At 38.7% G+C, this 25,856-nt stretch overlaps 1 protein-coding gene across 1 annotated transcript in view; it reads left to right on the top strand.

Moving 5' to 3' along the window:
• Positions 1 to 3,137: 3,137 nt before the first annotated feature.
• Positions 3,138 to 25,856, top strand: part of FAT1 (FAT atypical cadherin 1) — a 139,184-nt gene continuing 116,465 nt past the window's right edge. Inside the window, exon 1 of the mRNA XM_044681654.1 lies at positions 3,138 to 6,405. Within this exon, the coding sequence (XP_044537589.1) occupies positions 3,138 to 6,405 (3,268 nt within the window). The remainder of the gene's footprint in view (positions 6,406 to 25,856) is intronic.

Below are 25,856 nucleotides of genomic sequence, written 5' to 3'. Positions count from 1 at the left end.
AGCTCCTGGGGTCATCGGGTGCTTTGGCAAGGGGAGGGCAGGGGGAGACGAATTGTGTAGGATGGAGAGATGCCCTCACAGATCAAGGAGTTACTTTTAAAAGTCAGCCCTGAGGAACAACTTTAATAAATGGCATAAAACAGCGACCTAGACTCCTTTTAGAAATCTGATACTTCACAAAATACTATCCCCCATGGGAGCATTTTATTTGTTTCTGGAACTTGAAAACAGGTCATAGTTCTTAATTTGTTTTTCTTTGATTGCTGACCTTTTTTTACTAGCCTATCAGTCCTATGTGGAAGGGGTTGGGGTTTTACATCTTATCGAAAATTCATCTATATACACCCTGTGCCTAGGGCAGTGCTGGTATACTGTGCTTGCTTAATATATGTTTGGAATTTAATTGAGTGAATAAAAATGACCAAAATCCTTTGTAACAGCTCCCAGAACACCATCTAATGTGTTTTTAAATTGCACTTTTAGCGCTATTGACACATTGAGATATTTCTGGATGTGATTTTAGGTGGAAATTGTCCACTTATTTGTTTTCTTCATCTTGTTAAGGTGAAATTAGTGCTTTTAATGCCCTGTCTGTAGTACTGAGTTTTTATCTACATAAATGGTATTGCACAGCCTTTTGAGAGCAAGTTATTCTCTATTTAGAGACTCTTGCTGTCTTGAGGTAATTTTGTTCACTTCTCTAGTTCATTTTCCCCCCTCCTGTTGAAATGGCTCATGGAGCAAACCTGGATAAATAGAAGCTTGAATACATGAATTATACAAAAATCACTACTTCACCAAGGCTTTTGATCATACCTTGAGCCTTTTACCTTCCCTCGCCTTTCACAAAATCTACACTTGACCTGCCAGGCAATGATTAATCCAGAAGAGCCTCTTCTTTCTGGGCATCATGACCTTGTCTTGGGTGGTAGATTGTTGTTTTTTTTTTGATGGGGAGAGGAGAAAAGAGAAGACTGTGAATGGATAGGATTTGTTTTTTAAAAGAAACAAACCAGAATGTGCCTTTCATGAAGAATATTTCCTTGTATTTTTTTGAAAAGGTGCCTTGAAATAACGACTGTCCTACCTGAGTTCCTGGCTTTTCTCCTGCTTAGGACTTCCTTCACTGCTCATCTGCAAAGTGAACTTTCTCCCAAGCCCCAGAAGAATTGTCCTATCTCCTTTAGGAGTCTTTATGAAATTGTCTCTGCCCTTTTTTGAAAGTATCCATCCTGATGTCACTGTAGCTTGTGCCAGTCATTTGACACATAGGGCATATTTATGTGGTTATTTCCTTTTTTAAAAATGTATGTGCTAGTGTTTCTCTAGGGTACCATCCACAGTAAGCACCACTAAATTCTTTTTCCACAAATGAATGAATGTCCTGCCTCCTCATTAAGACTGCAAACCTCTGGAAGCCCTAGGTATATCTAGTAAGTCTCTGGGTCTCCAGCTGCAATCACACTCCTCAGTAAATGTTTGTGGATGATAATGACCCTGATAAACAGTAACTCCTTGTTGATAGGTTTATATCAGTGACCCTGAGGGGGAACTGCTCTATCTCTAACAAGGATGTTCCTCAGCTGTGCATGCCTTGATCCTTTTTCCCCCTAAGTTTTTATGACATTTGGCCTGTTCTGTTGGTAGTTTAGAAATTGCCCTTTGTATAGGATTGGTAATATAATTTAAGTGTCTTCAAACATTTATATAGCACTGAATGAGAAAACAAACACACATAGTAGGAAGAGAGTGAAGTTAATCCTTCTCATAAAAATTAGGATGAAATTTGAGGAAATTTTATGACCTACCATTATGGCAGTCTATTCACTTCGAAGTCCAGTTAGTGGGGGTGGGAGGAAAACAGTTTAGATTGATTTCTATATCAGTTGTCAGATCTTTGATGAGTTAATAGTATTAGATTAAATTTTAATTCATGATTATTTGTTGGATTTGATATTTCAAAATGTTGAATTCAGATGATTGAAGTTTGTCTTTTAAAATTTATAATTAAATTTCTTTTTTTTTTTTCAGTTGGTGAAAGTTTAATCTTTTCCCTTTCCACCTACTATCCCTACTCCCACTTGGAGAGGAGAGAAAAAAAATAAAACCTTTGTAATGATAATAAAACAAAACAAGCTCCCATATTGGCCATGTCTAAAAATGTGTCTCATTCTGCTTATTTAGTCCATCACTTCTCTGTCAAGAGGTAAACATTTGTGTCTTAGTCTTTAAGCTTCCTATAATAGAACCCATATGATCGTGGTTAAGTGTCTTGAGGCTTGAACCTCAGTTTCCCTATGTGTAAAATTAGAGCTTGTACTTTAGTACTAGATCTCTGAAATCTCTTCCAGTTGTCTATGGTTACTATGGTTGACACAGTCTTAAACTCAGGGTTTAAGTGAGTCTTTTATACCTGACTGCTACTTAATTACTATGTTGGGTATAAATCACTTTACCCTCACTTTCCTCATCTGTAAAATGAAGGTGTTGGAACTAAGAACCTTCTAGCTTTAGATCAATGATCACATCATTTATTTGATCGAATAATTCAGATTTGAAGAGTTTGTGGTTTTTTTTAAACTAGATCATTTTAATCAATTTAAAAAATAAACAGCTCACAAGTTACCAAATTCATCTTTAGTCCTGGATCTCATTTTCTTCCTCTATAAAATAAAATTAGAGGAGTGGGTGAAAGAGGTGTTAGAAATCCCTTCTAGCTTTAGATATATGAACTTCCTATCCCTGGTTGAGATTCCAAGTTCAAAATATCCTGTCTGCTGAGTTTTGATTGGTTCTAAAATGATGATGAGATTGGTATTAGATTTTATATAGCTTTCTATTTTTCTACACAAAGGGAAATTCAAATTGTCATTCAAAATACAAAGATGTTGTGATGCCAAGTTCAAAATATCCTGCCTGCTGAGTTTTGATTGGTTCTAAAATGGTGATGAGACCCGTATTGGATTTTATATGGCGTTCTATTGTTCTACACAAAGGGAAATTCAAATTGTCATTCAAAATACAAAGAGCTTAAAAAAACTAGGAACAACAACAAAAAAAGCATCGCCATGACTTATTTCTACAAAGTCCTAATTTCTATTTATTTCCTTCATTACAGGTTCCTGGTCGTTGACACCATGGGTAGACATTTGGCCATGCTTTTACACTTACTCCTTCTCCAGTATTTTGGAGACACCGAAGGAAGCCAAAGAACTGAACAGACTCCTGAAATCATGCAGTTTACACAGTTTCAATACAATGTCACTGTCTATGAAAACTCTGCGGCCAAGACTTACGTCGGGCATCCTGTAAAGATGGGCATTTATCTCACAGATCCCTCGTGGGAAGTACGGTACAAAATTATTTCAGGGGACAATGAGAACCTGTTCAAAGCTGAAGAACATATTCTAGGGGACTTTTGCTTTTTAAGAATAAGGACCAAAGGAGGTAACACAGCCATTCTTAACAGAGAAGTGAAAGATCATTACATGTTGACTGTGAAAGCAGTGGAAAAAAATACCAATGCTGAAGCCCGCACCAAAATCAGGGTCCAAGTCCTGGACACCAACGACTTAAGACCCTTGTTTTCTCCCACCTCCTACAGCGTTTCTCTGCCCGAAAACACCATCATCAGGACCAGCATCGCCAGGGTCAGTGCGACGGACGCTGATATAGGAACGAACGGAGAATTTTACTACAGCTTCAAAGAAAGAACAGACATGTTTGCCATTCACCCCACCAGCGGTGTTGTGGTTTTGACGGGCAGGCTTGACGCTGCGGAGACCAAACTGTACGAGATGGAAATCCTCGCCGTGGACCGTGGGATGAAATTGTACGGCAGCAGCGGCATCAGCAGCATGGCCCGCCTGACCGTTCACGTGGAACAGGCCAACGAGTTCGCGCCGGTGATCACGGCGGTGACGGTCTCCCCGTCCGAGCTGGACAAGGATCCCACCTACGCCATCGTGACGGTGGAAGACCACGACCAAGGTTCCAATGGCGAGATCGCTTCTTTGAGCATCGTGGCCGGAGACCCGCTTCAGCAGTTCCGGACCGTGAGATCCTTCCCGGGTGGCAAGGAATATAAAATCAAAAGCGCCGGTCACGTGGATTGGGAGAGCCATCCCTTTGGGTATAATCTCACTCTTCAGGCTAAGGATAAAGGCAGTCCTCCACAGTTCTCCTCTGTAAAAGTCATTCACGTGACGTCTCCACGGTTCAAGGAAGGACCCGTTCGATTCGAGAAAGATCTTTATAGAGCAGAAATCAGTGAATTTGCCCCTCCTCACACTCCTGTGGTCATGGTAAAAGCCGTACCTCATTATTCACATTTAAAATATGTTTTTAAAAATACTCCCGGGAAAGGCAGATTCCATATAAATCCCAACACCGGTCTCATCACCATTTTAGAGCCCGTCAGGACTCGGCAGGCGTCGCATCTCGAATTTGACGTCACCACCAGTGACAGGAAAGCCTCCACCAGAGTCTTGGTGAAAGTTCTGGGCGCAAACAGCAACCCCCCCGAATTTGCTCAGACGTCCTACCGAGCGTCCTTCGATGAGAACGTGCCGATAGGGACGAGCGTGATGAGCGTGAGCGCGGCCGACCCAGACGAAGGCGAGAACGGCTACGTCACGTACAGCATCGCCAACCTCAATCACGTGCCCTTCGTCATTAACCATTTCACGGGCGCCGTGAGCACTTCGGAGCACTTGGATTATGAGCTGATGCCCCGGGTCTACACCCTGCGGATTCGGGCGTCCGACTGGGGCCTGCCCTACCGGAGAGAAGTTGAAGCCGTCGTCACCCTCACGCTCAACAACTTGAACGACAACACCCCGTTATTTGAGAAAATAAACTGCGAGGGAACGATCCCCAGAGACCTGGGCGTTGGGGAGCAGATCACCACGGTGTCCGCCATCGATGCCGACGAACTGCAGCTGGTGAGATATCAGATCGAAGCTGGGAACGAGCTTGATTTATTCAGCTTAAACCCCAGTTCTGGGGTCCTTTCGCTGAAGCACTCTCTGGTCGAGGGTTTAGGAGCCAAAGTTTCCTTCCACAGTCTGAGAATTACCGCCACGGATGGAGAAAATTTCGCCACGCCGCTGTATATCAACATTACGGTGGCGGCCAGTCGTAAACCTGTGAATTTGCATTGTCAGGAGACCGGGGTGGCCAAAATGCTGGCAGAAAAACTTCTGCAAGCCAACAAATTGCACAATCGCGGAGAAGTGGAAGATGTTTTCTTTGACACTCACTCCATCAATGCTCATGCCCCGCAGTTTAGAAGCAGTCTTCCCACCAGCATCGAGGTAAAAGAAAATTACCCCGTAGGTTCCAACATTATCCTCATGAATGCGACCGATCTCGACAGTGGTTTTAATAGCAAACTGGTCTACGCTATTTCTGGGGGAAACGATGACAGCTGTTTTATGATTGATTTGGAAACAGGGATGCTCAAAGTTTTATCTCCCCTTGACCGAGAGACGACAGAAAGATACACCCTGAATGTTACCGTCTACGACCTCGGGATACCACAGAAAGCCTCCTGGTGTCTTCTAGACATCAGCGTTTTGGATGCCAACGATAATAAACCAGAGTTTTTACAAGAGAGCTATTTCATCGAGGTGAGTGAAGACAGGGAGCCGTACAGTGACATCATCCAGGTGGAAGCCGTTGATAAAGATCTAGGACCAAATGGAGAAGTGAAATATTATCTCCTCACGGACACGGACAAATTTTCAGTCGACAGTGAGACGGGCATTGTTAAAGTCGTGGGACCTTTGGATCGGGAGATGCAGCGGGTCCATTTCTTAAAGATCGAAGCCAGAGATCAAGCGGAAGCAGAACCTCAGTTGTTTTCCACCGTGCTGTTGAAAGTATCATTAGAAGATGTGAATGACAACCCCCCTAAATTCATTCCATCGAATTACCTGGTGAAAGTGCGAGAGGATCTCCCAGAAGGAACTGTCATCATGTGGCTGGAAGCCTACGACCCCGATTTTGGACCGTCCAGTCAAGTGAGGTACAGCCTCATCGACAGCGGAGATGGAAGCTTTGACGTGGACAAACTCAGTGGAGCCATTCGTATTGTCCAGCAGCTGGACTTTGAGAAGAAACAAGTTTACAATCTGACCGTCAGGGCCAAAGACAAAGGGAAGCCGATTTCCCTTTCTTCCACGTGTTATGTGGAAGTTGAGGTCATCGATGTAAATGAAAACTTAAATCCACCGCTGTTTTCCAGTTTCGTGGATAAAGGCTTAGTGAAAGAAGATGTACCTGTTGGGACGTCAGTGATGACAGTGTCTGCCCATGACGAGGATGCAGGACGGGATGGGGAGATCCGGTACTCTATAAGAGATGGCTCTGGGGTTGGCGTTTTCAAGATAGATGAAGAGAAAGGTAAGACCCATTTTTAACTTTTAAAATAAATAATAATAATAATTATTGTTTTTTATTGTTGATCAATTATGTAGTATTTTATATAGTATTTTATTACTATATATTATAGTATTATTCCAATAAATGTCATTATTTTATCACTAATCACTATCAATAATACTCTTATTAATTTATTATTAATTCATTATTAATAATTTCATTATTTAGTATTGCTACATTATTAATTTAATTAAATTGTATTATTGATTAAAGTAAATGCTATTTATCATTTATTTATTCTATTAATAATAATTTTATTATTTTTACTTGATGAGAAACATGAAAAAAGTTCACTTCTACTTCAATGCTGATTGTGGGTGTTTTCAGATCTGCATATTAGTACTTATCCCTTCCCTTGATATGAATATTTTAATACAGTTGTTACAGAAAAAGAATATGCAGATATATGTATTTGCCATTAAAACTGGCAAAGGGATATTAAAAGCTTGGCATATAAAATAAACCAAGTAGGGAAAATTGTGACATTTTTAAAACAACTTTCACGTATAATTATCAGAGCATCAGAGATGATATTATTTATGACACTGATAAGTTTAAGATGGACTTCCAAAGTTTTTTCAGTCATATCAGGATAGGGTTTTTGTTTTTGTTTTTTTTTTAGCTTTGCTATAAGGCAGAGAGGGGCAGCTAGATGATACAGTGGGTTGGGCCTGGAGATAGGAAGATTCAGCTTTGTGAGTTCAGATCCACCCTTAGCCATTTACAACTGTTACCTTGGGGAAGTCTCTTAACCCTCTTTGCCCTAGTTCCTCATCTGTAAATTGACTTGGAGAAGAAAATGGCACACCACTCTAGTATCTGCTAAGAAAGGGAATCATGGAGAGTTAGTCATGACTGAAAAATGATTTAACAGCAATAACAGTGATACATCTGAGTGAAAAGTTCCATACTCACCAAAAACACAAATGCAGAATTATTCACTGTAGCCTTCGTGGTTTTCAGTGGCCCATCCAAATTGGGTTTTCCTTCAAAGGGCCCCAAAGTGAACTAGTTTAATTACTTTTTGACCCACATTAAGGTTCTGCAGAATAAACTATGTGAATGGCTTGGTGATAAGTTTGTAGTGTGTGCCATACAGACTGGCTTTGAATTTTTAGGATTCAGAAGAACTTCTGAATTTATATTAATAATATAATATAACAAATTAACAATATAATATAATAAATTATGGGAGGGAGTTTTGTTATCTCAGGCCACAGCTTATTGCTTTGGATCGGTCTGCATTTATAAATTTCCACTTTAGATGCTATCTTTATACATTTTCCCATTCTGAAAGGGGCATTTTGGCATCATTTGGATGATAGATGAAACCTTTTCCTCCCCTTCTCCCAATGCATATAGTGACATAATACATCTTAGCAGAATCTAAAAAGTGTTTATCTTTTTCTCTGGCATGAGCGTTCTAATGGTTTCCACTGTATTTTGATTAGATTTTACTCAGCAAAATATCCTTTTTCTAACAGGTCAAATTTTTTCAGACTATATAGATAGCTTCAATCCCCCCCATGATGCCCGAGTAAAAGAGCTACCTAACATGATTAGATAAATAACTGAAAAAACAAGCTCACTTGCACAATATTTATACCTGCTGATATGAATAGCATATTTAAAACTGGCAATGGTTTTGCAAGAGGAACATTAAAATAGAAAACACCCCCAAAATTCCCAGGAAAGGACCACAATTTTAACTTGGCTCTTACTGTGGTTTTTTTTTCATAAGGACAATTATTTCCGACTTATGTGTTTTCCCTTTCTTTATAAAAAAATGTCTGAGGGCTTTAATGCATCTTTATATAATACTAGTTCCAGAATTAGTATTGAAAGCCTTTAAAGAGCTTGGCCAAAGTTAAGAGCTAAGTAAAAAATAGAATCAAGACCTAATTTGGGTTTTCTAAGCAGTTTAAATTACACAAGTAACGTCTTTTCAGTTTGCTCTTTCAAGCTTGGAGTATTTTTATTGCTGTTCTATAAAGGATAATTTAGAACTGCTACTTTTCTTGTATAAATTGAAGGGACCGAGAAGTTCTTACTGCAAAGAAACAAACATAAAAGTCAACTCCAAAACAACAACAAGAACCAAATCGGTGGTTTTTAAAATACCATGATGTAGCCTGAAATAGTCGTATTGGATTTGAAAAACTATACTTATGCCCAATTTGCAAAGGTTCATACAAGGGAAGGATCTTTATATGGTGATCAGTAAAAAAAAAAAAATTCATGTGTTGAAGTTTTAGAGGAAGCTCTTTATAGGTTAATGAGAGTCAGGAGCATGGAGAAATCAGAGCTAGCCTTGAAACTGAGACCTAAGTTCCAGTCCTACTTCTGACATATACTGGAAGTGAGAGACCTTGGGCAAGTCTCATTGTTTTAGGCTACTTTGTAAGACTATAAAAGTCATCTACTTTGCAAGAATACTTGCTAGCTGGGTGAATCTGGGCAAGTCACCTAATCTTGTTTGCTTCCATTTCTTCATCTTTAAAATGAAGTAGAGAAGGAAATGCAACATCTTTGCCAAGGAAACCCCAGTTGGGTCATGAAGACAGTAATAAGTAAAACTGTAAAGTTGCAGAAAATATTCCAATTTCTATTGATAAAGGGCATTTCTGGATTTTTTAAAAAATGCTAATAAAAACCCAGGCCCCGTTCTTATTCCCTGTTACAGGGTTGTGACTTTAGACCTGGAAAAGACTTCATCCAGCCTAACCCATTTATTTTATACGTGAAAAAAATGAGTGGCAAAGGAGAAAAAAGTCTCCTAAAGGCAGAGGCAGAGGTTTTTCATCCATATTGCCCACCATAGAATCACCTTTGTGATTTTGGGGTATATGCCTGACTCTCGTTTCTGTTTTCATATAGTTGAGTAGAAGGTTTTCTACTTAATTTCTTCTGTTTTTACTACGTACACAAATGTTCTAGATATATGTTATACATTTATGTTATATACTTTGTTATATATGTGTTACTATATTACTATATAGAATTCAGGGCCAGAGGAAGCAAAGGAAGAAGAGGGTGCTAGGAAAAAAAATGCAAAACCAAATCTAGTATGAATTGAATTTTTCCGGTCTCTTGTCAGATTCAGTCTCTCGGTTAGAATGTTTGTTGCTGACTCTGCCTAGATTCGATCTTCTCTTGAATGCCCTCCTTTCGACCTCAAATATTCTTTGGTTATTTGAAAATATGGGGTTTCAAAACATCTGACCTAAAATTCAGAGAGTGGGGAGACGTCGCCACTAACGAGCCTCATCAGAACTGCTTTGACCTTGGAAATAAGCATGTCAGCGAAGATATATTTGGCCTCTGCCCTTTGGCTAGTGCTTTAAAACAAGAGTTCTTAACCTTTGTGTGTGTCCCCGACCCCTCTGGCAGTCTAGTGGACTCGTCAGAACAATACTTTTAAGTTCATAAAACGTGTAAGATTTCAAAGGAAAGCAGTGGCATTGAAATACAGTTATCCATGCTTTTTAAAAACAAGTTCATAAACTCCAGGTTTATGGAACTCTTGCCAAAATAGGATAAGTTCAAGAAAAGGGACGATTAGCACAAAACATTTCCTCCATGTAGACACTGATTATCTTTATTTTCATTTATTTTTTTATTTAATTAATTAGCTTAGAATCTTTTTCCATGGTTACATGATTCATGCTCTTTCCCTCCCTTCTCCTTCCCCACTCCCGGAGCCAACGAGCAATTCCACTGGATTTTATGTGTACATTGATTATCTTTCTCTCCCTGACACCTAGCATGATGCCCAACACATAGTAGGTGCTTAATACATCTTTATCAACTAATTAATCAATCGCATCACAGTAACTTAGTAACAAAGTTATGTAATACAGTAACATATATATATAACATGAATATATCATATATATCTAGAGCATTTATGTACATAGTAAAAACGGAAGAAAATCAACAATGGCCTGAGAAGTTTAAGTCTAGTGTATACTTGTAAATTCCCTTTCCTTCCTCTTAAATCTTAAGTATCTTGTTTCAAAAGCTGCCCCCACCCCTTCACCAGCAAGTGCTTTTTTTTTCCTGAATCAACAACCATTTTATTAAGCTCCTACTATGTGCCAGAGGCAGGGCACCTAAGGGCTGGGGAATTTTTTTTTCAAATTGTTACCTTCTGTCTTAGAATCAATACTGTGGGGGGCAGCTGGGTAGCTCAGTGGATTGAGAGCCAGGCCTAGAGACGGCAGGTCCTAGGTTCAAATTTGACCTCAGACACTTCTAGCTGTGTGACCCTAGGCAAGTCACTTGACCCCCATTACCTACCCTTACCATTCTTCTGCCTTGGAGCCAATACACAGTATTGACTCCAACACAGAAGGTAGGGGTTAAAAAAAAAAAAAAAAGAATCAGTACTGTGTATTGGTTCCAAGGCAGAAGAGTGGGAAGGGATGGGCAATGAGGGCAATGACTTGCCCAGGGTCACACAGCCAGGAAGTGTCTGAAGGAGGGCTGGAGAATTTAATAGAAATTTTATAATTTAAAAGAAAAATCTAAAATTAAAAAACAAAAGAAAAGACAAGGCTTGCCCTCAAGAAACTCTCAGCCTTATGGGAAAGGCAACATGCAAACAGCTGTATACAAAGAAGAAATATCCAGCTACAGGATGGTTAACAGAGGGAAGGCACCAGGAAAGATGGGTAGAATTTTAGCCAGGACTTGAAGGAATCCAGGCAGCAGAGATGAGGAAAGAGAGATTGCACTGAGTTCCAGAAACACATAGCCAAAAAGGAAGTATCCCATTAGCTCAAGATTTTGCACATTAGAAAAAAAGAAAACAAAAACCTAATTAGTCTCCCAGGGAGGGAGTATCTTCTAATTAGAGCATAGACAGGACAGACTTTTTTGACTCAAATGATTATCCCCAATCTCTGATTTATTTTTATACCTTGTAGTGGCCTGTGAGCATTAGGAGCTGTTCGTACAGATCTGTGCCCACACGATCACTTTCCTTGCCATCGGAAGTTTGGGAGAATGGGGTGTCACCAGTAGTCTTGTTTGGACAGTCAAACTTTGAATGAGATGATATTCACTCCCACTGAAGAGCCCGTCTTCAGAGCTGTAATTAAGTTCCACCCCCTTTCGCTCTTTCTCTTTTTAAAAACTCTATTGTCAATTTTATAAAGTGGATTTTTTTAAAAACGTAAATGAAGGATCTTTAAAACATGAGAGTTTTCCTATTTAGGTTTTTGGTCTTCTCTCATTTCAAGTTCATTCAGGAGCACTTCAAAGTGAACTTCAGAGGGAGGCTCAACAGAGCCAGCAACTGGTATACATTTGGGGAATAAATGGCAGCAAAGTGGGTTTAGTGAATGGTTATGTGTCCTTGTTGTTCATTATACAGCATACAATCCCCTCTGCTTTTCTCTTTTTAACTAAATAATTTCTCAGAAATAGGAGGGACGTTTCAGCGAAATAGACTTCAATCAGTTAAGCAAGCATGTATTGATCAGCCACTGTTGTGTGTTTCCAGCTCTGGGGTTTTAAGACAAATGAAACTTCTTTCCCTCAGGGAACATGTAATCTATCTAAAGAGAAAACACACATAAAAAGAAATACAGGGTCATTTTGTGGAAATGATATGGGGATATGCATCTGGGGGATTCAGTTCAATTCAAGCCAAGGCTTATCCATTTTCCAGTCTTATTTTCTTTTTTTTTTTTAATTCTTTCATTCTTTCTTAGAATCATTAAGAAATAAAGATTCCAAGGCAGAAGAGTGGGGGTAAGTGACTTGCCCTGAGTCACATAGCTAGAAAAGTGTCAGATTTGAACCTAGGACCTTGGGTCTGTAGGCTTTATCCACTGAGCCACCCAGATGGCCCTGATTTACCAATATCTTTTGCACACATTCCCTTCTCTCCTCTGACACTGGCACCATCTTGGGGCAGGTTCTCATCGCCTTAGGCTTGGACCGTTGCTACAGCCTATGGTTGATCTTCCCTGCCTTAAGGTATCCCTGCTCATCTGTCAAAGTGATCTTCCTATGGGCAGTTCTGACCACTTCACCTCCAGTATACACTCCAGGGGCCCCCTATCATCTCCTGGGCAAATTTACAAAAATATTAGAAATAATTTAATAAAATATAATTAATAATTCAATAAACTATTGTGAATAAATTAATAAATATTACCGATACATCAATAACATATAATTAGTAAAATATATTAAATTAATAAAATGCCACTAACAGTAATAAAATATTACTAATAAATTCATAAAATACCACCATCATTAATGAAATTTTACCTGTAAATTAATAAAACACCACCAAATAAGCTGATAAATATTAATAAACCAGTATTATTCTATTATAATATTTATAATATTGTTAATAAAATAATATCAACACAATATTGATAAGAATAATACAAAATTTTTTTGGCATTCAAAGCCTTTCATTACCCTGGCTCCTAACTGTCTTTTCAGTCTTCTTTCCCTCCCCTGATCCCTTTGGACTCTGAGATCCAGTAACACTGGTTTCCTGGCCGCCCTCAAACATGATTCTTAAATCTCCTGACTGTGCATTTTCACTAGCTCTCCTCATCTCTGCTTAGTGACTCCCCAAACCTCCTTCAGGTTCCAGCTACAATAACAAAATGCCTCCTTCATTTCCTGATCCTCCTTAATTTTAGTGCCTTCCCCTATTGGTTTGCCCCCATTTGTGCTGCTTAGAGCTCTTTTGGATGTCGTAGGTGGCGAAGTGCCTCCCCTATTAGATTGTGAGTTTCTGGAGAGCAAGGACCGCCTTTTGCTTTTCTATGAACCTTTAGCACTTAGCCCAGTGCAGGGCATATAGGACTGATTTGTTAAAGGTCTATTTTGTGCTGGGCACCAGGGATATAAAGGCAACACGAAAGAGCCCCGGCTTCTAAGAAGCTTGCATTCTTAGCCTGAATAATGCATCCATGGGGAGAAAGGAAGGGCATAAGCATTTTCAAAAATTTATTTATTTGTTTGTTACATTAAAATACCCAGGTAACTTCCTCCTTCCCATCCTCCCCATTGGAGAAGGTATCATTTGACAAAAAATGATTATTTCTCTGTCAGTTATTTCTTTGAGGCAGGTAATCAATAATAATCCCCAGAACTCTAATAAAATTTTATTAATCAATGTCTTATTTTTAACCAATAATTCCAGTGAAAGACATGCTTTTATTTTAAGTTAAAAATCATCACCCACCCAGTGACATTTATTTATATTAACATAGAACTTAAAAAAATGTTTTAGTATCCCAGAGTTGTAGGAATGTGATAGAAGATTATAACGGGAGTGGAAGTCCATGGACACAAGAATATCAACCTAACTGGAGAAATAGACCTTTTTTTTTTTTTTTTTTTTTAAATGGTGACTGCCCTTTAGAAGTGTGGTAGACTGTGGTGGGACCGAATTACCTCTATTGAGGCCAGGCCCAGAATTCCTGGCAGCTAGGAACTTAAACAGATACTGGTGGGAGGCCCAGTTAGGGGAGTTAAGAAATTTGCTGCTGAAAGGGCTTTTGTATTTCTGTCTTCTCCCCTCCCTGGCAGCTGCTGCTGTCCGGCTCCTGCTTTCTGTTCTATTCCTAGGAAAGCCAGAGAGCGAGAGGGAAAAAAGAAAGAAAGGAACTCAGACATCAGCTCTAGTGAGAATAAAAAGCACTGGCTTTGGCAGGAGCTGTACTGTGATCTCGAAGGCAATTCTTGCTCTTTTCTGGAGGAGAAACTTGCCCCTAGCTTTTTTCTCCTTTAGATAGCAGCCCTGCAGAATGACTGAGAATAAACTGAACACCCTTTTATTTATTTATTTTTCCTCTTCCCCCAAGTGATAATGGCTTCACCAAGGGGGAAAAAAATCCTCCTTGAAGTTAAGAGTTTTATGGTGAGAGTAGGATCTCATTAGAGAACCCAAGGCAAGTTCACTTTGTTTTTAAAGAAGATGAGGTACGGACCAATGCTTAGTTTTCTTTATTCTGCTTAACAAGTTATACTTTGAGTATTAACTGCACATTAGATCTGAAAAGGGGGGGGGGATAAAGCTCCACAAGCCCAACCTTTTCACAGGAAGGAAGTCTCATTATAAAGTGAAACTTGGCTGCTTTTATCTCACCTGTATCAACTCTTCTGAGGGTTAAAATAAAAATAAAGTTAATATGGCCTGGTTGAGCTCTTTTTCAAATCCTACCACTTCCTTTCTGGTGCTTTTTGAAACTCGGCTTTGGGATTTTTTAAAATTTGTATTTTTTTTGTATTTTGGGGTAGAGGGAGTGAAATGGTTTACAGACTGCTGATGCTCTGGATTGAGCTAATGGGAAAGAAATTTGGGTTCCAATCCTGGACCTTGGGGAAGGTGTGTTTCCCTTGTACTTTGGATATTGCTTCCTTTCATCTTTTCTCCATTTTTTAGTCTTCTAAAACAAAAGGACAATCAGGCAGGTAGTGCTTTTACTTAAGGAAATAGTTGACTATTATCTCTTTTAATGGAATAATATTTATTATTATTATTATTATTATTATTATTAAGAATGTTTGTAATATGACATAGTTTGTTGTTGTTCAGTTGTGTCTGACTCCTCATGACCCCATTTGGGGTCTTCTTGGGTAAAGATACTGAGTGGTTTGTGATTTCCTTCTCCAGCTCATTTTCCAGATGAGTAAACTGAGGCAGCCAGAGTTAAATGACTTGCCTGAGATCACACTGCTAGTAAGTGTCTGAGGTCAGACTTGAACTTGAATCTTTCTGACTCCAGGCTCATCACTCTAACCACTGTGCCACTTAGCTGCCCTGATAGGACATAGAGATCTTTCTTTTCTAGTGGCCTTAATAAAAACTATGAAGCTGAGAATGACATTTATTTTCCTTTCTAGTTCTGTAGGTTTTTAAAAGCACGGTCTTTCTGTTGAGAAACTTCTTGTAAAGGTTTTCAAAGTCCATCCAGGAATCCTTCAACTAAAATGGGTTAGGTAAAATTTGTCTGAAATCCACAGTGTTTTAATGTAATTTGAGTCTCAGTTAACCCACCATGCCCAGAAATTCATCTCTTTTGAATGAACTCATCTAATGTCTATGCACTGGTCTGTTCTTTCTGCTCTTCCTCATTTTGTTTCTATTTCTTCCTTTTTTCATCCTGTTCTTCCTTCTTTTGTGCCTTTATAATTCTTTCTCCTTCCATGTTTCTGCTATTTTATGAATTCAGTAGATGTTTATGAACTAGCCTGGGAACTTAGGCCCCCTTTATTGCATTATTTCTCCATGAAAATGTGTTTCTGCACTGTGCCACTCAAGGAATCCTTGTGCCTCAGGACACAGCTGTGCCAGTCATCCATTCAACAACAAACAAACCCAGCATGTATGTACCAAGAGGGGATGGTGGCTGGGCATCTGTCTTTGCCCTCCTTGTGGCTTTTGCAGTGGTATGATGGCCTCATACCACCACAGGCTACTTGACTCCCAGGGAGAACAAAGGTTAGGAAGCTCTCATCGAAGATTATTATCTCTCTTGGAATTTTTCAGAGGACTCTCTGCCCACCCTAAAAAGAGGCTCAATCTTTGTATTTGTGTAATTATTCAGGAGTCAGTATTTGAGTTCATTTATGATGGAGGTTGGGTACCATATTGGATGGAGAACCAACCTCAGGGTCAGGAAGACTTGGGTTGAAGTTTTGCCTCTGAAGTATCCTATCTATGTAATTAGGTTCCAGGCAGCTCTCTGAGACTATTAGTGCCAGTTCTGTGTTGATACAGGCAGTTTCCTCACCAGGCATTCTCTATGCCAATGGCCATTGTCGAAAACAACAACAAAAACAAAAAACCCAATCCTCCCACTCAGAAATTTGGGATCATTTCACTTTTCAGGGTCTTTTTTTTTTTCTGTGTTCCTTTCAATTAATTTCTGTTTTCTTAAAATCATGACCTGTCTAGATGCAGTGGGACTTAGTTTCTCTGATTTGTCTTCTTCTCATAGATATTATCAGCTTTGACAAAGGAGCTCATTTGTAATGTGCTGCTTCATAAGACTGCAAATGGCATTTTTTCCCCCAGTGTAATTTGTTCTTTGTTGTTTAAATGAATTATAGCCCAATTATTTTCGATTTCCCTGATAAGATTTATTAAAAAATAAAAATTTATACATAGCCTAGTAGGGTTCTTTCTCAGAGTATATACCCTGAAGGGGTATCACCAGGGTGTGATGGTGGAGAAATTGGCTACTTGTACAGCGATGCCCTTGCCCAATTTGTGCCATGATTTCAGAATGTGCTCAGTGGAAAAGATTCCACCACCCAACTTCACATCTGAATGTGTAATCTTCCAGATAGGCAGACTGCTTATTTAAACAATTAAATATTTACGTCAAACCTGAAAGACCACGATCATAGAATTGGGAATTCTGCCCAGTAGATACGAGAGAGAGAGAGAGAGAGAGAGAGAGAGAGAGAGAGAGAGAGTGTCAGTCAGTCAGTCTGAAATCTCTCCAGCTTTATTATTTACTACTGATTATGTAATTGGATGCTCTGAAAGAAGTTAGTTGCCATGGAAACATTGTGCTAGGTGCAGTGGCATGACTGCCATCACTTTCAGAGATTTTTTTTTTTTTTTTTTTATCAAATGCAGTAATAGAAACAAATGGATTTGTTTTTAGCTATGTAGCTCTGTGAAACAGCTGGGGGTTATTCTGGCAACATCAGAGAAGATGCTTGAAGTCAATATTCCCACTTTCCATTACTTAAAGAATGTCAAGGCTGATGATCTAAGTCTTTTCCTACCACCCAGTTCTGCTGCCCTTTACCCCATTCTCTAGGACTCTCCTTTCACAGTTGGGGTTCAGCTGTTGTCACTTCTCCTCCAGGGTAGCAAACAGTGTCGATGGAAGAAAGTCAGCAATTTTTTGGGGGGGGGTAGAAGTGGGATATATGTATGGCTCTTTTGAATGGTCAAATGGAAGACCTAAAATTATTCTTCTCTGGAGCACAGAGATATTAACTTAAATATTTTATTTTTAATAGGAGGAACAGTCATTCACAATGACTCATGTCTCTAAACTTCTCAGGTGAAATTGTGGCTCTTTTTTGCATCTAATTCCTTAGGATAGCCCTTTCTTCTCTCCTAAAGTGTTTAAGACAACAGTCCATGAAAGGCAAACAATACTCGTTTCTTTAGGTTCAGTTGTTCTCCAATCCAGGATTAGACCTTCACTCTCCACAATTTACTTTGGAAACGCTGCCAGCTCCTTACTTACTATTCATCTCTCTGTTTTCCAGTAACATGATCTGTCAGAAAACTGAGATTTCTAGTAGTAAAGCTAACTTTGTTGACAGACTAAAATAATCTTGATTCCAGAGATTTCAGAAATAGAGGATCATAGAGTTTAATAAACAAAAAGCATCTTAGTTTGTGGTTAGCTCCCACCAGCTAAAAGAAGGAACAGTTATTATTTTGAGTGAAACTTGCCCATCTTTTAAGACTACTCTTCATTATGATGCATGGCCCTGCCTGAAAAAATTTAAATAAACTAATTCTCCAAAGTGGGAGATTATATTAAACCCAAGGAAATGTATTATGGAATTATTTTTATCTATAGTATACAGCCAGTTGTGGAGGCAACTTATTCTATACAGACACACCTAGGTTAGATGTTCCCTCCCAGTTTTTGTTTATGTTGTAAAGGCATTCTGTACCTACTGTTATATTTGGATTGTGTGTTTTCTTTGTTATCTCAGGCTGAAGATAATTTCTAGGTCACAAGCATATTTTTGGACAATGGACTAACTTCAAATTACTTTAAAATAGGTTTTTAAGGATGATGTACCATTACATTCTCAATCCTGTAGCATTTAAATTATATCTGGTAAATGACATTTTCCATTTTCCTTTTCTTTTCTTTTAAATCTGTTGATCAGATAAAAGTAGCTTTTCTTGAATGGGAAAAAGATCAGCTGAATGATTTGGATAGAGTTGTCAACCTAAATTTTTACTGGGATACAGTAATGTTAATTACATTTTTTAGAGTTTAGAAACCAGAAGACTTTTTTTTTTTTAAGGTGACCTCATTGAGAAGTTGAAGACTTGTGGGAAGTGTGAAAAATTTCCAAGTTTTCATGCAATTAGCAGAATGTTAATGCATTCAGAATAAAATTAAACTTGAATCTTAACATTAAATCTACTGAAAATAATTTTCTATTTATAACATAGACCTCACGTTTATACCTAATGTCCTTATTCTTTTTTAAGCATTGTGGATTTTTTTTTCAAGATTTTAAATTCTTGAGTCCATTCTTAACTATTTTGGCCTTAGGTCTTTCCTATTTCTGTTCATGGCATCAGCATCATCCCATTATCCAGAATCCAGACCTCAGTATCTCTGACTCTCCCCTATCCCTTCTGCTTTGAGGTCTAGCCAGTTGTCAAAGCCCCATCGAGCCTATTTCTCTCCCATTTCTTCCCTTCTCTGCATTCACTTTGTCACCCTGCCTGGGGAAGTCCTCGTCACACCTTACATCCGTTTCTCCATACTCTCAAGTCATTTTCTTTCAAATTGGTCCTGACCCCAGCTGCCAAAAATAACCATCCTCAGTAGCATTCTGCTTTCAACCTCTCATTGGTTCCCTCTTTCCTTTACCATGAAATGCAAAATTTGAAGCTCCCCTCAGTCTAAACTCTCAGCTGCTTTTCCAGTCACATTTAATATTATTTCCTTTCACATACTTTACATTCTAGCCATATTCAACTTGTAACTGTACCCTGAACTCAACCCATCAATCATTCAATCATCCAGACCTCATTGATTAAGCATTTACAAATACAAAAGGTGAAAGAGTCCCTGCTCTCAGTGCGCTTATGTTCTAAGGAGGAGGATGAGTGCCTGGACAAAAATAGAATTTAAATAATGTAATTAATTAATTACAGGTATAAATATAAACTAATAGCTACAGATATATACAAAGTAGTTAAAATAATTAAAGTAGTTTGTTAGGGAGGACCCTGGAGGTTGAGGGGATCAAGAGAGGCTTCATGCAGATGGCTCTTGAGCTGTATCACTGCTTTCAATTTTTTGTTTTTGAGGAATAGGGGTGGGTCTTGATATTTTGAATCTTTAATGGAAAGAAAAAAATCCAGCAATTGTTATCTCATTTGGCTCTGATCAGGTGTTTGGATGGGGAAGATGATTGCAAAAGGGAGAGGGCCAATAATGATACTACAAACTAAACAGACACAAAGTTTATGTGAAGGGAAATATGGACTCATCATTCAGCAACATGTGTTGGGAACCCCTTGGTTGATGGAGAACAGACATCTGGGATCAGGACATTGCAAGATGATCTCCACCTTCAGCAACGTGTGATGCACCTTCAGGAACAATAATAATAACAGCTAACATTTATCTTGTGCTTATACTAAGTGTCAAACCCTATGAACTCATTATCCTTTTCTTAGTTCTCAGCCAACTTTCAAGATGGTGCTGTTTGGTGTCTTGAGCCTCCCATTGCATGTGTATCATGGAGTGAGGTTGAGATGCATGTGCTATTGAAGATCTAAGTATAGAATTTTTTTTAACCTTAAAGTAGATAAACTACTCTGTCACTTTCTCAACTTCCATAGATAAAGGTTTTTTAGCCCTAAAGTAGATAAACTACTTTTACCTTGAAGCAGATAAACTACTCCCCCCCCCCCCAAATAGCCTCTTAATAGACAGTAACACAAATGCCTTTTATTTTTGCACAGTCCCTTTTCTAAAAGATACATAATTTGTTTGGATTGATAGATTGAGCAGGAGAATCCAAAATTCAGTTGCTGTTGCATTGCTGAGTGTCTTGGACCATATCTTTGTTGAAAGTTTTCCTTGTCCATGAAATGAGGTAGGGACACACACACACACACACACTCCTATCTCTTATAAAAAATGTATTTCTTCTGATTCTATTATAGAACTCAGGTTTGATTTCTGTTTATATAGAAAATTTAAACTTTTCTTTAGACTAACTTCAGAACTTGAATTTTTAATCACATCATTTGGAGAAAATGTTCAACTCTTAAGAAAAAAAACCCTTCAGATTCGAAGGACCTGTTTCTAATTTTCAGAATTGCTTTTGTCTTTATTAATGAATCCCAGAAAATTTCAAATAAATGATTACCCCTAGAGATTCAGAGAAGTATTGAGATTGTCGGTTTCCTGGGTTAAATTGAGCACATGCGTACATCCTGATTCCCTTGGGTTTATACTAAATATGTCAGCAGTTTTAATCGATGGCTTGCTATTTGCTTAAAAGTGGCTCCTCTTAAAATCAGCATGCACATTACTTTTTGAGTAATGGGTGGGGGTAGTGTTGGGGGAAGGTCAGTGACCGGACTCCAGTTAAGAAAGATGATGCCCACAAAAGTTAAAGATGTCCGTTTACTTCACGTAAATGCCTACTTGTAGAATGTATTTTGCCCCATGGTCCCTCTGCTCTCCTTGTGTTTTTCTCCCTTTCTAACTTGGGCACGTAGACTTCTAAACCATACCTTCTTACATCTACGCATCGCCAACTAATAGCGATATCGATAATAACATAATGAAACTGTAAGATTGCTGCTAAAGTTTTCCTTGCGTACTCGGATGGATGAATACATTTTTGTGGGGTGGAAAGGAGCTTTGGGCTTCAGAGAAGGGTTGAGGACGTTAGGAATGGAGAAATGAAGGTGATTATGAAGGCTGAATAAGTAAAATAATGGATGCACCCAAGGGCTAAGTCATGTGTTTTGTCAGTGATGGTGAAGAAGAGAGTCAATAAAATCTGTCAATAAAGTACTATGAAAATGCTGTTTGATGTGGGCACACGTAGGTGGCAAGGTGGGTCCAATGCCAGGTTTTTCAACTTAAAAACTTTTCCTAAGGTGTTGAATTATGCCTCTGAGTTAAAAAGCTTCAAGTATGTCATTGTGCAAATAGGTTACTCTGTGACTACACATGGAGCTTCTGTAATCATCTGTCTGGTTTTTCGTTCCACACATAATATTATCAAGAATACTCCTCCATTTCCTCTTACAAAATGCAGAGGCCATTAGGAATCCTAGTTGTGCGTAATGAGAAGAGTCTTGAGGCCACGTGTCCTGCCTTTTGGAAGATGGTGATCAATGATAAAAGGTGCTATTGGCAGATGAAAAAAGACCTGGATTAGGAAATCCTATGACCTTGATTCACCTCTTACTTCTTCTACTTACTGTTGAGTCTTTGTGTAAACTGGGGAAACTTTGAGTCTCTGTTTTCTCGTCAGTAAATGAGGATAAAAATGTGAATCTTTACTTCATCGTAGAGTTGTTGTGAGGAACAAGGTCCTTTAAAATTGCAAACTCTGGTAAATTTAATAATGTTCTGACCTCTGGCTTTCATATGCTTCCCCCCTTTACTTTCCCCTTCCTTTCTATTTAGTAGGCTTAGAAAATGTCATTTTCTCTATTTCCGTCCTCTAGAGTAGACAGACCCTGGGGGGAAAAATCAGTGGAACAAAATGAAAAATAAATGCAGGGTTATAAACTATTCTTTGTTCTGTCAGCGATAGATATCATAAGATTACTAATCTATAGATGGATCTTTAGAGGTCATCAGTAGTTTTCAAACTCAAATAGAACCACATTTCTGCAGGGTATATTGATTTAGAAAACCATAAATTAATATCATCTATGTTGTATTGTATTTTTAATTATTTTAAAAACATTTCCTAATTACATTTCAATCTGGTTTAGAAGTGGACCCTGAATTTGATACTTCATATTTAGACCAATCATTTCCTTTCATAGAAAAGGAAACTCCGGCCCCCAAGAGATTAAATGATTCATGTATGGGCACAGAGTTACTTATGGCAGAACTGGAATTTGAACTTAAATCCTTTGACTCCAAAGCCAGCATTCTTAACATTGTTTCTCATGCACTATCATCTCTATAACCTTTCTACTCAAATGAGGAGTCTTGAGACTAGAAGTGTGATTTCGTTGTTTTCATTTTCCTATTGAGGAAAATGCTTTCTGCCAGTCTTGACTGATTCTTTTTCTAGTCTTGAGAGTTGCCTTGAAATCTAAGAGGTAATGTAATTTGACCACCATCATTCTAACCAGTAAGTGCCAGAGACTTGATTTGTACCCAGTGGCTCCAAGACCCACTTTCTACCTTTTTTGTTCCCTCTCTCTGCTTCTATAACAAATTTAGTTGGAGAGTCAGCCATGCACACATGCGTACACATATACAAGAATGTGTGTGTGAGAGAGAGAGAGAGAGAGAGAGAGAGAGAGAGAGAGAGAGATATGGAAGTGAGAAAAGAGAGAGAGGCAGAGGGAAAGAGACAAAGAGAGGGAGGGAGACAGAGAAGGTGAGAGAGAGAGAGATTGAGAGAGAGAGAAAGAGAGAAAGAGGGAGGGATGTAGAGAGAGGGAGGAGACAGAAAGATAGAGAAAGAAGGCACCATATCCAGAGAGACAGAGACAGAGGGAGACAGAGAGAGAGAGAAGGTGCCATATCCATTTGCCCAATCTGTGTTTCTTTTCAACTTCCAATCTCTGACCTTTAGCAATTTATTTCTCAAGTAAGGGAGACCAGATTCTCATCAATAAAATGAGGGATTGGACTAAATGGTCTGGAAAGTACCTTCTGATTCTAAATCTGTGATCCTTTGACCCAGTGACCATCACTCGGTGTCAAGTTAGTTTTTGGAACTGGAAATAAAATGAGAAAATGGATCTTGGAAGTCTTAAATAATGTACCAGATTGGATCATTCTTCTATACTCTTTGGAACAAAGAGCCATCCTGATACAGTGGAGAGATTGCTGGCTCAATCATGGGGAAAAGGACTTAGTCACCTGGACTCTGTCTTTACCCTTCTCTGGGAAAGCCACATGGTATGCCAGTTTCATTTCATTTCATTCATTCATTCATTCATTCATTCATTCATTCATTCAGTAAACACTTGAGCTCCTACATTAATTCCCAGAGGCTCCTTAACAGGTGGGAGCTTGCACCCACCATATATATATCCTCAACAGTTCCACTTTGTTCCTGAAAGGGAAATCATTCCCAACTGGTTTGTGGTAAATGGGGGCGAAAAGTTCAGTCATTTTGCATATTGAGTTTTGTGTTGTCTGGGTGCCAGATATTGTGTCTAATGACTTTCAGTGAGTACTTTCAAAGCCCATTCTGCTTATGTTGCAGAAAACAGCTTTGTCAAAGATGCTGATTGCTGGAATCCTGGCACAGCTTTTAAAATATTACAGGGAAGCAGTTTCTTTTGAGGAGAAAGGAGCATCAGTGCAAGATGCAACCAAATTTTGTAATTATTTGACATTGGGCATTTGCACTGCTATGTGTTTTTAAGTGGGTGGCTAGAAAACAGCCTCAAAGGCTAATTTTAAGTCCTTTCTTCTGTTTTTCAGCTACAGTGCAATCAATTACAGCTTCTGTAGGATTTTGGAGGGAGTGAATGGTATGGCTATATTTATTTTGAACACAAAATATGTGACTAGCTAGCAAGTCATAAAACTTAAAAATTGATATAGTTTGCGAGTCGTTCAACATTTATTTTATTTTAATATTCAGTTAAGTAGCATTTATTTATTTATTTGCTTTTATTAAGCGCCATTATTTATAGGTATGACTCTATAGCCAGCATCTTTAGTTCAGGTTCAATTTTGAGATGAAACGAGGCACTTACAAGTCTCAGAACATTTAACAATGGAAGGGCCTTATTTTGCCTTAACACAGCAAGAATATTCAGCAGGAATTAGAGTTGGAAGGGAATTTAGAGACCTGCTGGGCCAACCTCTCCTTTTCCAGATGAGGGAACTAATTCTCAGAAGTTAAGTGACTTGCCCAGAGTAATGCAGCTAGTGAGTATTGGTGGTGGGATTTGAACCTGAGATCCTATGACTTCAACAGTACTACTTCAAGCTGAAACCCCTTCATTCTGTAGTAAGTATTTTCATGGATTTCTTTGACCTAAAAAAATTCATCTCCTTTGGGCCAAACTTCTGATAATTAAATACAGGTTACATAGTTCAACAACTCACATGACATTGATTCATCGACGCTTCTTTTGGGTCACACAGGTGTGTGCTTATACAAGTTTTTTTTTTTCCATTTAATTAGAACTAAGAAAAAATTTTCCTTATGAAATTGAAAATAGTCTTGAGCAAATATGTTTATTTTGCATCATTTGCTGGTAATGGGATCCGTAGAAGTCATCGGAGAACTTTGAAAAACCTCCCCTGCTGGGCCAACTGTGGCATTGACAGGTAAATAGCAAGCCACAAAGAAGCTTAGACTCCCCCTCTCTCCCTCATTTTTTGCTTGGCTTTTGAATGTAGGGATTGTCTTATTTTGAACCCTATTGATTAGGTCACTGGCTGATCTGCTGGAAACAAGAGTTGCCCAGGGGCCATTTCACTGCAGGAGGGTTCTGGAAACGGGTGTGAAAAAGCCAGATGTGGTGGCAAGATGACTTTCTACACAGGAATCAATTCAGGCAGCCCAAGACATAGTAAGGGGCCTATTAACTTCTCCAGGCTTTTCTCTGGGTAGACAAGCACTCATAAGCAGAGGAATAATAAAAGGAAATGATTACCAAAAACCAGGGAAGGTGCATCTTGCCATATCTCTGTGGGTGCATCTGTTGAGTTGCAGATTTCTTTCCTACAGAGGCTTCTGCTTAGCTTTTGAAGTCTCCCCATTAGGATCAGAGAAGGGGAGCTTGGAAATAATTACATAATGTTTATTCTTGTCTTTGAACATTGAAACGGTGACAGTATTGGAACATAATTAACAGAATCAAACCCAATTTAGTTGTTTTTCAATTTTAAAATTGAAAAATAAAGGGCTTGGTTTAGATATTCGAGTTTTGTTTTTATTTTTTAAAAATAATTCCCATTATATTCACTAAATAAAGAAGCGAGTTCTTCAGTCCATATTGGTTGAGCTTTCCTGCTTTCATGTCTAATTTCCTCATAGCATAGCTTATGGTTTATTTGTCTGGGTGATAAAAGCAGTTTAAGGCTTCTTTAAAAAGCAGCTTTAAAGTTCATCCTTTCATTTATTCTACATGCCAGCCAAAATGGCCATTTTTTTTGGTCTCATACCCACATTCATTCCATTTCTTTCTCTCTTCCCTATCTCTCTCGCTCTCTCTCTCTTGCTCTCTCTTCTCTTTCTCTCCCTCTCACCCCCCTTTCCTGCAAGACCCAACTTAGGTAGCCTTCAGAGGAAGCCTTCCATGACTGACACTTCCCCTGCAACAATAAAAATACTAAGGATAATAATTAACATTTATAGAATGCTTTGAAGTTTGCAAAGTACTTTCCACATGTGTACATTATCTCAGGTGAGCCAGTAGCCTCCTGGGAGGTAGATAAAACTGGTTTTTATTTGTTCATTTGTTTTTG

This window comes from Gracilinanus agilis, chromosome 6, assembly GCF_016433145.1.
Source record: "Gracilinanus agilis isolate LMUSP501 chromosome 6, AgileGrace, whole genome shotgun sequence".
NCBI classification, from domain to species: domain Eukaryota; kingdom Metazoa; phylum Chordata; class Mammalia; order Didelphimorphia; family Didelphidae; genus Gracilinanus; species Gracilinanus agilis.
Note: the sequence above shows the minus strand (reverse complement) of the source record. Positions and strands in the feature narration are given on the sequence as shown.